At 40.1% G+C, this 14063-nt stretch overlaps 1 protein-coding gene across 1 annotated transcript; it reads left to right on the plus strand.

Annotated features, from left to right (window-relative positions):
* Nucleotides 1-1451: 1451 nt before the first annotated feature.
* On the plus strand, nucleotides 1452-13611 carry ninj1 (ninjurin 1). The gene is made up of 3 exons (XM_012849627.3): nucleotides 1452-1797; nucleotides 7482-7722; nucleotides 12687-13611. The coding sequence occupies exons 1-3, from the start codon at nucleotides 1741-1743 to the stop codon at nucleotides 12836-12838; spliced, it is 450 nt and encodes a 149-aa protein (XP_012705081.2). The 5' UTR covers nucleotides 1452-1740; the 3' UTR covers nucleotides 12839-13611.
* The last annotated feature ends 452 nt before the right edge of the window (nucleotides 13612-14063 follow it).

Raw genomic sequence — 14063 nt, forward strand, 5'->3', positions numbered from 1 at the left:
AGCGGCCGGGGAGCCCCCAATTTTTTTCTTTTTCTTTTTAAAGGAAAAGTCCGGTCATATTCAGAATTCAAACTTCTGAAAGTGCTTTGAATATAAAACGATTTCATACTTTTCAATAAATGATAATTTTTTTTAAAATTAAGAGTAATTTTCATTTGAATGTGCTTTACTGGAGGCATCCCTGTTCGTCAAAGAACAGTACTGCCACCTCCCAGTTTGTGACGTCACGGTGCGGTATCAGCTGTCGAGCAAGTCCCAATGCTCTTCGAATCCGACCCGCGGTCCTTTGCCGCATGTCTCTCCCCCTCTTCCATCCCCTTCCTGTCAGCCTACTGTGTGGAAAAGAGAGCCACTAGAGCCGCAGAAATAAAAATGTATCCAAGATGGCAACAACCAGTGCACTATGCAAAGCAGAGAGTAATGGATTAATTAGCAACAGCGATGGGAGTTCGGTGGATTTATCATTGTTTGATAGTGATTTGGAATATATAGAAGACTTTCTTGATAGCAACATGACTTTTGACGAAAGACAGCCATATCAGTTTAAGCCAAGGAGACCAAAAAGGGACGATGTGAGTTGAATCTGTCTGCTGCGGCTGCTTCATCGGAAATGTGAAATAACTAATGTTTTTTTCACTTTTACGCGATGTATTGCAACATCCAACTGCCATGCAGGTGGGCATTGTCACTTTAACAATAGCTCTCGTGAATTTCAATGGTGAAAGTCCTCAAGAAATCCAAAGTAATTGTTGTTGATCACAGGTGTGCATTATAATTCCTATTGAATTTGCTTGTAAAGCGTGGAGGATTGCCCTCGGCTTACCGCACCGTGACGTCACTGCCAGAAGACGTCAGGAGTGTCTGAGGTGACTGGGGAGGAGGTGGATTTGAGGGTCTTCAGTTGAATGAACTGAGTGCGGCCAGAGAAGTAGGAAATAAACCAGTCCAAGGGAGTGTGGTATAACATAAAGCAGGGTTTTGCTTTGGACACACACAGAAACACGTTACATTTGATGCACTTGACAAATGTTTTCCCACTGCATCTTTGACTCCTGCACCGCGGTGAGTGTTCTGCTTCCACCATCTTTGGCAAATGGAGCGCCCCATATTTGATTAAACCTGAATAAAAAAAAAAAGATTTATTAAAAAAGTTGCACTGTGTTTCTTTTAATTTAAGTACTTAAGCAAAATAAGAAAAATAACATAAAATCTAAATATCCAAAGTTTTAATTTTTTTATTTTTTTTGGGGGGGGGGCGGCTTAGGAGAGATGTTACTGCTTGAAACATAATACCCTGTGTTAATAGGTGTACTACGCCCTTCATTAAATACACCCATGTGTAATACTAGGGTTGTGACACTAGATGTCAGCAAAGGCTTAGATTAAATGATTTTGTAATGGTTCTAATAAAAAAAAATCCACGTTTTGCCCGGCCTCTAAAACATGACATCAGCAGCATTTCTCTTGAGAGCAATTTTTAAACAAAAAAAAAACATCATCGGGAGTTTCTAGTTTCTGCCAAGCAGCCTCCAGCTCTCTGGGAACCGCCACCCCCATTTGCGGTGGAGGGGCGGCGTAATCAACAAACTGCACTCTCTCATCTTCCTGAAAGCAGCGGAGCACTTTATAAATAGTCTCACCGATACTTTGCGCCAGAACCCACCGGCCGCGCCGGCCCAGTAGAAACCCGGTTTAAAGCTACATGACCGGCCACTCCTTTAAGGGCACAAGAGACGAGACATGGCCACCGAGAGAATAGCAATGAACGGGGATGCTGACCGAGGCGACGAGGCGGAGGTAAGGCTGGCAGCCTGTTGTTACAGGGCAGCAGAAATGTTCGGTTCGGTTCGGTTCATATCCTGCTCTGTGAGCGCCACAGAGGAGGGAAACGGGATATAAAGGTTGCTGACAGAGGAAACGTAACGCTGGGGAAGGTTGTTTTTTATTTATATGCTTTATCCGCCCAGTCATGTTGCTAGATGTTTGGAAAACTAAACAAGAATCATTTAGAGTGTTTTGAATGTGCTTACATAATGGGAAATAGAATCTAATTAATTGCTTTTACATTATTTTATACGGATTGTAAACGTTTCCAATGTTTTTTTGTTGTTTTTTTTTGGCTGTAGTTTCGTGCTTTAGGCGCAGCTTAGAGGCACGCAGTGTGTCTCCTGCGGGTCAGTTTGCACATAGTGACAGATGAGACACGGCATTGTGTCTGCAGTGAGCATTCACCGCTGTGAGAGGGATCAAGTGAGTTAAACAGTGATCCAGCCACAGTATCCCGGAACCACTGACCCAAATCTGGAAAAGCGTGACTTTCAACAAAAACACCTCTGTTCAAAAAGTGCGTAAACTAATCCTGACCGTGGACCAGTCGGGATTAGTATATCTTTGTATTAAAAAGTAAAATCAATCCATAATCGTATTTCATTTCTTTTCTTGGGAAATTGTGGTGGATTTTTTTTTTTTTACATTTTACTTGACTTTGCCTCATAGTTTCCTTTAAGCTTCACTTCCTTCCGTTTTCTTCTTCACAAAGGGAGTTTACCCTGTTAGGGAGTAAAAATGTCATACTTTTCAAGAACTCTTTTCAGAGCACCCAGTCCGGTTGCCTTGAAAATAACAATGCTAAGGCTTTGTTTAAGATAATAAAGATGTCTACAGTTGGAGTGAAAACAAAAAAATGGATGAGATAAAGGAAGGACCCAAGGAAGGGAAGGAGTTAAGAAGAAAGGAGGAGGCAAGGAAAACCAGATGGACGTGAGGAAAGGAAGGAAGAAGATCATGTTTAGACAATGAGATGTGGGAGAAAGTTTGTAAACACTGTTATTTTTCCATCCCCTTTATTTTCGTTTACCAAACCTGGGAAATTTTGAAATCAGATTGCCAGTTGTCCAGAATGTGTATGACACCTGTGAAAGCTACACAACCTAGTGAACATATTTAAACTCTTCAAACTTTTTTTTTCCTATTTTGTTACCTTAAAAAACAGAAACTTTATTTGGGTTATGGGTGATTGACCAACAAACAGGAGTATATCATAGGGATCTGGGATGGAATTATGCACATAAAAAAAAATAAAATAAAAAACATCTGTATTTGTGACCCTGTTATACTTAAGCAAAATCCTAACGAGAAGAAAGCCGGTGTTAAAAGAAAGCAATACTAGATCTTGTTTGCAGTTTATCATAAACCGTGTCGGGAACACAGCTAACATGCAGAGGAAGGTGCTCCGCTCAGATGAAACCAAGATTGAACTTCTTTGCCAACACTGAAAACACCATGAAAGACCCACAACACTGAAGGCATCATCATCACAGTGACACATGCTGGTGGCAGCGTCGTGCTATTGGCAAAGCAGCTCTGCTGCAGATACAGGAAAACTGGTCAGAGCTGAAAGGAAGACGGACAGAGCTAAAGAAAAGACAATATTGACAAAAGTCTGGCTGTGTGGGGGCCCAGTTGGTAGCGCTGTTGCCTTGGAGCAAAAAGGTCCTGGGTTCCAGTCCCGGCCTCTTGCATGTCCTTCTCTGTCCTTCTCTCCGGTTACCCCGCCTTCCACAGTCCAAAAGCATCACTGTTAGGTTAACTGCTCTCTCAAAGTTGCCTTTAGGTGTGTGTGTGTGTGTGTGTGTGTGTGTAGACGATAGACGGACAGACGGATAAAAACCCATTAGAGACTGCAAGACTGGGGCACAGGTTCGCCCACAGACACTCTCCATCCACTCTGACTGAGCTTTAGCTGTTTACAAGGAAGAACATTTAAAAAAAAAAAAAACACTTTTCACATAAAATAAAATGTATCTCATGAAATTCAAATAAAATGCCACCAATGCAACTGCAGCTGATGTACCCAGGCTTGAAAACAATGACAGGGGCACCCATTAATATCCGCTTGTCGCATGTTGGCCCGTCATATTGTGCAACAGAAATGTGAGGTCACATGCTGGATGGCTGGAAGTTTTTTCGTGTTTCATTATAAAGGGGGCTTTTCTTCTCGTGAAGAGCTCATTCTCTGCAGCTTCTTACAGCGAGTCTAATGCTAGAAAGTGGTAATTGAATTTAGACAGATGAGGAGAGGGAGAGAGTGGAGACGGTCCTGACCGATACCTGAATTCCTGCAGTGATAGCAGGGGTAAATAATGTGTTTTACGCTTAGCTGGTCAGCACTTGCCTAAACATGATCCTGCTTTCGAGAAAATTAATTAAAAACACAAAAAGATGAACAAGAAGTTTGAGGTGTGAATGAAAACCGAGCTTAAAATCAAATTCAAACTGTAACGGTAGATATATCTACCACAAAGTCATGCTGAACCTCAGTATTTTCTATTTTCAAATCAACACAAGGGACTGAAAACTCAAAAAGCTGAAATTCTTACAGGAAAAAAAAATAAGAACTCCAGAACAATAATGATATAGAAGGAGAGGAAATTGAGCTGCCACACTTGCAGTTCTTACTCGCTGAGTGTTTGTACTCTGCAACCGCTGATCGCTAGGATTAGACGTCTCTGTAAAGGTTTGTTTGCAGGCTGGAAGTGGAGAGGTCTGAGGTAAATACGTGAGGCTAATAAAGCTCTTTATTCCAATCAGAGTTTCTTAGGTATTCATAAGAACGCTGATCGATAGCATCAAAGCCTGTTTAGTAGGTGTGAATTTAGAAAAAGCGAACATAGTTGGTGGCAGATAGTGATCCACTTAGTCCCTGGGCTGGTTTACCACAGTAGCATCACTTTTAAAAGCCTGCGGCCTTGCAGGCGGCTGCGGCTGCAAAAAGAAGAACATTGAGACCAACCTCAGCTGCTGCTATTACCAAGCTGGGCACAAGGAGGATATTGTCAGGCAACTAAACTTTACTCCACCCAAATAAAACCCTACAAGCTGAACTGACTCAAATCAAATACCATATTGGATATTTATACAGCTCCAGCTGTAGGTGTGACTATGCAGGTGCGTTGGATGCGGCCAGCGCATTATTTTGATTTCTCTACTTCAGGGGGTGTTTGTCAAATATATCTTATTGACTTATTTCACAGAATCTGAGTCAGTTCTTTTAAATCTGACCCCCTGAGTGACATCAAATAGCTCAGTCTGACCTGTCACTGAGCCAAGTTCATGACCTTCTAGGTCATAAATATTGTGTGTTTCAGCGAAAGAATAGCTTTCACTTCTGTTAAATTTTTCCATCATGAACAAAACTTTAGAAAGTGCTCAATTCTGGGATTTTTTTTTTTTACGACGTTCATAGAGTTTATTGGACTCTTTTTTTTCCCCCGCTTAAAATTTTTTCCTTGGTTTCAATGTAAACAGGAAAGTAACGTCAAGTCTTGATGATTAAACAGAACAACTGGCAATGCTTTACAATAAGGCCCCCCTTATAGATGGCTGATTAATAGTTTATAGATATGTTGTTAATTAATCTGTGAGCACTTTATAACGCATTCACGAGTGTTTATTGTGCATTAATTAAGGACGAGCAAGGTAGTAACCTAGTCTGAAATGTTTAAAATAAGCAACTCTAGATGAAATATATAGCTGAACAGATTAGGCTCACTGTTTGGCAAGAAACCGGTCAGTTTCGTCTCTTGTCTTAATTAATGCATAAGAAACACGCATGAATGAGTTATAGCGTTTACAGATTAATTAAAAACATATCTATAAACAATTAGTCATCTTTAAGAGGAACCTTGTTTTTAGGTAGTACCAAAAAGGTTTTGTACCCGTCAATATTTGGTGTGTGAAGTTGATTAATCTGGTTCATTTTAAGGTTTTCCATGTCAGCTGATAACCTTGTGCTCTTACATTCCTTAAACTGACCGGTTATGTTTTCCTGTGGAAAACAGAATCTCTGCCAGTTTCAAATGAGTGTGAATTTCCAGCATGATGTCAAAGGTAATATTCCCCCCACTTAAGTAACTGGACCAGTAAGAGTGAAAGTGAAAACATAGAGGCGAGGTGTCCAAAGTGTGGCCAAGGGGGCCATAGACGGTCACGGCCCATAGACTGATTTTGTGCGACCCTCCCCAACTGCAGTTCATGTCGATTTGGCCCACCAGCACAGGTGGTTGATGCAGATGAAGACTTTTTATTCTTAATCAGAGTTAAACTATTACAGGCAAGTTCAGATTTTGTTGGTGAAGATTCTCATCTGGGTCATAGTTAATCCAAAAAAGGTTTAAAAAAAGTAAAACAAATGGACTTCTATTCTGAAGCTTCCATCCAGGAAGCTTTCTCAATTCAAGTAAATGAAGGAAGCCATTTAGGTAAAGCAAGAAAAAACAACTTGAAACAATGGAAGAGGGCTCAGGTTTCAACTCTCAAAAACAGCAATAGGTTTGATTCCTGCCAAGTTTCACCCCAATTCACTCCTCCACACATGTGACCACAACATTCCTCCTGTGAGCCAGGCTAACGATGAGCCTAACGACACTCCATCGTTGGGCCACTCAGTTCCAGGTGAATCTATATGTGGATCTATGCTCTAATGAGGCCTCGCCAGCAGGTCTATGAAGCTTGGAACTCCACACCCCTCCAGACATTTTAAACCTTTTTTGGAAAATTCAAATCTTAGAACTGAAAATGTTAGGCTAGGTACAACACAAAGTTTGTCATCTTTTAACAGCCACACTTTCTATTTATTTTTTATTTTTTGTCATTTTAAAGTAAATAAGACCACATCTATCCAACGACTTTTACTCACATGCAGACCTTCATGCCCCAAAATGTGCTTCTAGCTCATTTATTTAAATCATCTGAATATATGGCTGCACAGTGCTGCAGTTGGTCGCCCTGTTGCTTTGGTGCCAAAACGTCCTGGGTTTGAATCCTGGCCTGGGTTGTTTATATTTGTTAGACCTTAAGTACTTCTGACATGACCAGTCTGGACACCCATGCCATTGAGGTTGAATTCCAATATTTATTGTCTAAAGCAAGGTTGTCCAAAATTATGTCACATGGCCCAAAGTTGTCAAGTCAAAAGTATTTGAGGGTCAACAAACTACCAAAAATTATGTTGTGAATGTGGTAATGCAATATTTTCATTAAACAAACTAGTCAGAACTCATGTAACAAGGGTATTTTACTCAGTCTTTCTTTAAAAAAGACTTGCTGTATTTAGGACCAAAGTCTGCATTTGGGTAAAACTCGTCGGATAGATGTGGTTCTGTTTACTTTGAAATCAAAGGGAAAGTAAAAAGTGTGGCTAATAAAAGGTGAATGCTTTGCGTCGCAGCTAAGATTCTCGACTGTATGATTTCAACTGGTCTGTATTAATTTTGTCCTAATTAAAAATAAAAAGTTCCCATCTGTATCCACCACCGGTGCTGGTGGGCCAAATCAGACATGAATTGCAGTTGGGGGTGGGGGCTCAGAAACCTTTTACCGATAACTAACCCGTGTGTATTACTGTTAAAGATCGTTCTTTAACGAAGTAAAAAACAAAATGAAGGCCTGAATCTGATGTCAGGGTTTCTGTTCACTTCCAGGACTCCCGGCAGGGTGGCAGGATCATGCGGCGGCACAGACCCCTGAACATGAACCATTATGCCAACAAGAAGAGCGCTGCAGAGAGCATGCTGGACATTGCTCTGCTGATGGCAAACGCCTCCCAGCTGAAGGCTGTGCTCGATCAAGGACCTAACTTCGGTTTATACGTTCCCCTCATCACTCTCATCAGCATCTCTCTCATCTTACAGGTTCTGGTGGGAGTTATGCTCATCTTTATTGGTAAGTTGGGTGTTGTCTCATTTCCATCTAAACAACACTGTAATTAGGTCAAGTCAAGCTTATTTGTATAGCACACTTCAGCAACAAGACAATCAGTCCTGAAAGGGGAAATTGTTTTGGTAAAAGCTTGTAATGTTTAATGTATGTTTAGGGAAATATACTCTAAAGAGGAAACGTTTTTTTACCGCCACACCCAAATAAAGGCCGCCACACCTTTAGAATCCATTCAACAACATGTTAAAACAATATAAAGCATATGATATAGCATAGCTACTGTATGTTTGCACACTTATTCTAATAATAATCTGAGTTTAAAATTAATTGAAATATCTTGAAACGTTAAAATTTACCAACTCCTGTCTGCCTTGCTGAGAAGCTGCTAGTGTATGAAGCTACTGGTGGCTGCTGAGCTGCTCTGCTCTCAATAGAGAAGGAAAACTAGAGATGACAGTCCAGGGTTTCCTACATAGTGACTCATGTTTGGGGACTTTTCAGACCCCTTTCTTTGTTTTTGGCGCTTTAGCAGCGTCACTTGAAAGCAACAATCTGTTACTGTCTCACGACAACTGCTAGAGCTGCGTGGGGTCTCGTATTCCCTCAGCGCTGTCTCACAGGCACAGGCAGCTGCTATGTGAATTTTGTGAAAGGCAAGTTATTGCGCTATTAATCACAATAGAGACTTATATTAAGGTTTGCACTTCAAACCCAATAGGGAAATTAATTTTGTTTTTTGCGTGTGTTAAATAAAAACAAGGTTTATTTGAATGATTTCCATGTTGTTTCTGGTTTTATTTCTCTCTTTTCAAGAAAAGAAATCGATTAAAATCCTAAATGGGATTTATTCTGAAAAAATCTGAAATTTTATTTTTAGGCCGTATCGCCAAACCCTAATTTTAGATCAACAAACAAAAAACATATTTGTTAAAGGAAAGCTATAGAAACACCCCATGTGGCAACAAACCGACATGGGCAAGAGATGGCTTGGCTTGTCTTGGCTTGGCATGACATGAACAAAACTAATAATCTGTAAATATCAGGCAGGAAGCATGAATGTGATGAGAAGGCAACAGGTGGACTGAATGAGACTTATTGGATAGTAGCTATCGATGAGGGTGAAACACTGAAATAAACATGGATGTAGCTGAACAGAGATGCAAGGATGTAATCTAACTCAGAGCAAAAGCTCAAGTTTCCAAGTAAAACAAATGCAAGAAGGGAAACTTAATTGCCGCCAAGCCAAACGCAGGTCTCTCCAGTGGACCATACTGCAGCTCTCTGACGTGAGATGCCGTCACCCTCCCTTTCATCAGTAGACGCCATTCCGGTGCTGCACTTTCAGCTCCTGCAGACGCTTCAAATAGATGAAGCTGTTCCTGGCTCGTTGGTACCAAACTACAGTGAGTTGGTGTCATGTGGCGGTCATGAAGTGGTTGTTTTGACAAGGCGGTACATCTGGATGTATAATCACAGCAAGAGGAAACGATGGAGGATGGTGATAGGACAGAAAACTGCCAGCCTGTACTTTTCCAATTTGGGAGTCCACAAGGGGTTTATCCATGCAAATATTCACGTGGCAGATCAAGGGCAGAATGGCTGGCTCAGATGCAACAAACATAGCACGAAGGGTTTAAGGTGAACGGGGCCGGCTGCTCAACACTGTATTCCTTGTAGAATAAAGATCTAAATAATAGATTGAAAAGTTAATGTTTAGAAAGGTAAGGTGTAATGATAATATTGAATCTTTGGCCTAATTATCTTCTACAGATGTAAAAAAGGAGCCCGATTTGTAATATTTAGCAGATAAATATTTTGCATGGGATCTTAAATGAGCGATTTAGAAGACACAGCAATAAAGCACAGCTTTTCAACTACCACCCCATTTGAAACTGGTCTAAAATTACTAAAATAAAATCGAACTAAAGTGTGACTTGTTCTAAACACGGACAAACCCAAAAGAGTGCGTACCACAAATGAACAGCACATTGTACCTTATTCCACTAATTGATGTGGCCCCTAAATTTGGCCTTGACAGCAATATCATCCACTGGTACTACAAAGTGCATTAATAAGAATTACTTAGGCTACGTTCACACTGCAGGCCTTGATGCTTAATTCTGATTTTTTTTTGTGAAATCGGATTTTTTTTTGCGTATCCGTTCACATTTCCAAATATATGCGACTTGTATGTGATCTCCTGTGTGAACTGAATGCGTTCAACCTAAGTGTCCCGCATGCGCACTCGAGGACGCGATGACGTCACACGTAGCAAGCGTCCTCAGTGTTTGCGGAAGTAAACATGGATTATAATGCAGCCGCGCATTTTGCGGTCATTAATTTATTTTCTAACCGGAGCTTTCTCTTCATTGACTGCTCTCCTCACTGTTGTCCGCCATGGGTGTCGTCTTTCTTCCCGCTTCTGCATAGCAGGACGCAGAATAGTGACGTTTGTCGAGTATCGGTGACGTACAGGTCGGATAAATGCGACCCGGCCGTACAGACACAGGTCGCATTTGAAAAGATCAGATACGTATCGGATTCAGTACCACATATCCAAGCGGCCTGGATTGCATTTGAAAAAATCCGATCTGTGTCGTTCAGACTGTCATAAAAAGATCAGATCCAGGTCGCATATGGGCAAAAAAATTGGAATTGGGTCACTTCAGGCTGCAGTGTGAATGTAGCCTTAGAATCACTTTAGAAAAGGATACCGCATACATGAAAATAAATACAAACCACGGTTCGAGGTTTGTGCTACTTGTGTTCAGTTTTGGTGCATGACAGGACAGGTGGCTCAGCCGACGTCCCACTCTGTGAATAATGTGCTCTTTTGTGGCCTTCTCAGCCACAAAAGAGCAGTAGCCCCCTGTTCGTAAACTGAAAATGAGAATGACTATTTAAAAACACGTGTTTTTAAAAAATAATGTTGAATGCAAAGTGGTTTAAGTTTTGTGCTTAAAACCAGTGCATAAGTGAGCTGAATAAGGCCTCTGTACGTTGTAAATACAAGTGTCAAATATTTTTGCACAGTATTTTATTTAACAGAACTATTGGCGTTAGTTATCTCTGTGTTAAATAACCCTTCCCGTCTTCCTTGCCACTGCTCACCACCTTTTCAGCCTGCGTAGCCCAGTTAATATACATTATTGGTACAGCTAAAAGCTCTATTATTGTATTCCAGACTGAAACATGTCATTATTATGTTCTACTGAACTTGAAACAACAGAAGAAGTCCAACAGGATGAAATGGCTAAACGGATGTTTAGATTGCTATCCATACTCTCAGTTCTTCTTCCCCAATGTTCACACAGAAGTGAATCTTGCATATAGCCCATAACTTGGAACATCTGTCACTTATTAACTTAATAAGGAACTTGGGTTTAAAAAGAGAAAACCAGAGAGGTCATCTTCTCAAGAGAAAAAAGTAAAGTAAATATAGTTCACCTCTAGCCATGGGTCAGTAAGACAGTATAATACATTTGACTAAAATACCAAGGTCTTAATGTTTCACAGAAAAAGTGTGCAACTTGTGCAATGCATCTTTAAGTCTAAAGGAGGCACTTTACACCTTAGCCCCCTTCCAGGTCCCAGAGCATTCCTCTCCATCCCAATCGGCCATTTTTGTATTATGCTGAGGGGCGGTGTAATGTGTTATGTGGGTTAATACACCCGACAACAGAACAATTTCACTTATCCGCGTGTAGCTTCAGCATCCTTGAGCTTAGACTACAAAATCACATAAAAAAAAAAGGCAGATTTGCGAAACCGATAAACCAGAAGTCTATGGCGTCATTTAGCAACTCTGCAGCAAAATACTGTGATGTAATTGTTCAAAAAACCCAAAATGGATTAAAAATAGGACTCAAATAGAATATAAAGATATCAACGCAGCACCTGGAAGGATTATGTTCAAATTTTCTGCATTCCTAAAGACTCAAAGTACACAACAAAATGTATTTAAGGGCTAAAAAAAAATTATTTTGCGTAACACATCCCCTGTAAGCCGATACTAGCTGGTTAACTATTCAGGCTACCTTTTCCTATAGCCAGCCAGCCCCATAGAGAAGTCAAGGGGAAAATGAGAGACACCAGAACCACCAATGTAGGTGACCTGAAGGCTGCTATTAAAGCAATCTGGGTTTCAATTACGCCTCAGCAGAACTACAGGCTGATCACCTCTGTGCCACGCCGCATTGATGCAGTAATTCATGCAAAAGGAGGCCCAACCAAGTATCAAATGCATATTAATGAACACACTTTTATATAGCCGTTCATTTTCTGATTTTGTGAGAAACTAAACTTTGGCTGCTCATTTTCTGTAAATCATTACTTTCAAAATAACAATAAATATTAGCTTGAAATCTATATCTAAAACAAGTGACAACATTGAATTTGTATAAAAATTTCCTAATATATTGAGCTGTAGTTGTACGTACAGAGCTGGATTCAGTAAGCGTTGACAAAGACTCGGCTTGCTCTAAACTGTGAATATCTTGACTCGCTATAACTGTAGAATGGGAGGTTTGAAAGTTTAGCGTCTCTGGATGGACGGTTGTCAACGCCTCCTCCTCTCCAGCTCTTTTCTTATCTTATCCTAACAGAGAAAACGTGTTTTGGGGGACAGGAAGTGTTTGCTGACACTTTGTGGAGCTCCGTTTACTGTTGGCTTTATATAATCACAGAGGAGCTGGCAGCAGTAAATGGCATGTAGAAACACATGCTCCCCATCTGCTGAAAACAGATCCACATGTTGGCTTCACAGACTAATGAGGCATACATTTTCCCTTTGGAGGAGTGAGGTAATTATTCCCTTGGTGGCAGGGCTGTCAGATGTTAATCTTTATCAAGTCCTTCAGAAATGGTTAATTCAAAGGTATGAAAGGAAACGGTGCTGCCCCCTGGTGGGGAAATGTGGTTGCTGCAACTTGACGTGCAAATAAAGTGTTTTGCTTCTTCTTTTTATCCAGTGAAGTGGAATCTGAATGATGAAAGCATGCACTACAAGCTGGACATCTTGGAGAACGTTACCACAGCCTTCGTCTTTGTCATAGTGGTCATCAACGTCTTCATCACAGCCTTTGGCGTCCAGCTCCCCAGCCCAGGAGTTTCACCTTCTTGACGTGACCGCTGCTCATCAAGACATTGCTGTTTTTATTATTTACCAGATTATATGGCCATTTAATTTCATCAGTCTTGAGTGGGTGTGTTTTTTCTCTAACTGAGGCAGCAACTGGGCCAAAATAGATGATTGGGTCCTATTTTCTCACCAGTTTGTTGTTGGTGCAAAATGATAACAAAAACCCACCAAACTTTGAAAAAAAAACAAAAAAAAAAACACAATTGTTGCTTTTTCCTGTCATATTAAGTTGTTTTTGTACTATTTGTATCTATGCCTCCTGTTTTATTATTGAAGGACTGTATGGCGACAGCAAAGTCTAAAGAAAATGTATAATCAGCCCAGAAGTTTTAATGCATTACTGGAGCTTCACTGAGGAAGACGTGTTGTTTACAGTTTCAACTTGTTGATAAATTAAGGGGATTTTACTTGGTTTTTTAAGTGCTGTTTAAACTGCAATATATCAACTGTCTTCCAAGTACATTAGGTCAGTGCTTCCTTTACTTTTCAGCGTCTGATCAACAAAACAACAGAGGCCTAAAAGTCCAACCGTGGGTTGAGTTTACATTCAATCAACAGAGAATGCCTTGTTTTTTATTTATTTGTAAATTGTTTTAAGTCTTTTTTATCTCTTTTAATAGCTGGGACATGAATAAAGTTCACCGTTACCATATTTGTCACTTAGTTTCAGGAGAGATCCTCAAGACCCAACACTGATTGTTTGGTGGCCTCAACTTTGGGAACCTGTACAAAAAATAAATATATATTTGCATTTATGTACTGCATTGTGTCTTGCTTAAAATAAGTATATTTAGTTGCTTTTTTTTTTTTAAAAAGGAGAAAAAAATACTTTTTACAGCTTTATTTGCATACCTCTACACTGTGACTACTCATTTTCTATATAATTTTAAATAAAACAAGAAAAGTAAGTATCTTCTGTTGTTTTTATTTACCAAAAAAAAGAAGAGATCCTGCAATCCACAGCACATTTCTCCAGCATACAAAGCCTGATCAAATATGACACCGTAAGTACACAGATAGTTACAGAAATTTTGCATTTTCTTTCAGGAAAATATTGAAAAAAAATTAGGCTTCTTAAAAGTTAGTTTTGGAAGCCCTTCGGTTTAAAAGTTTACAAAGTGTTTCCGAAAAGCTTAGACACTCTTATGTTTTATGTGATTGTAATTTGTGGAAACCTCAAACCTTTTTCCATAGAGAGACTCATTTA

Source organism: Fundulus heteroclitus, chromosome 20 (assembly GCF_011125445.2).
Source record: "Fundulus heteroclitus isolate FHET01 chromosome 20, MU-UCD_Fhet_4.1, whole genome shotgun sequence".
Taxonomy (NCBI): Eukaryota; Metazoa; Chordata; class Actinopteri; order Cyprinodontiformes; family Fundulidae; genus Fundulus; species Fundulus heteroclitus.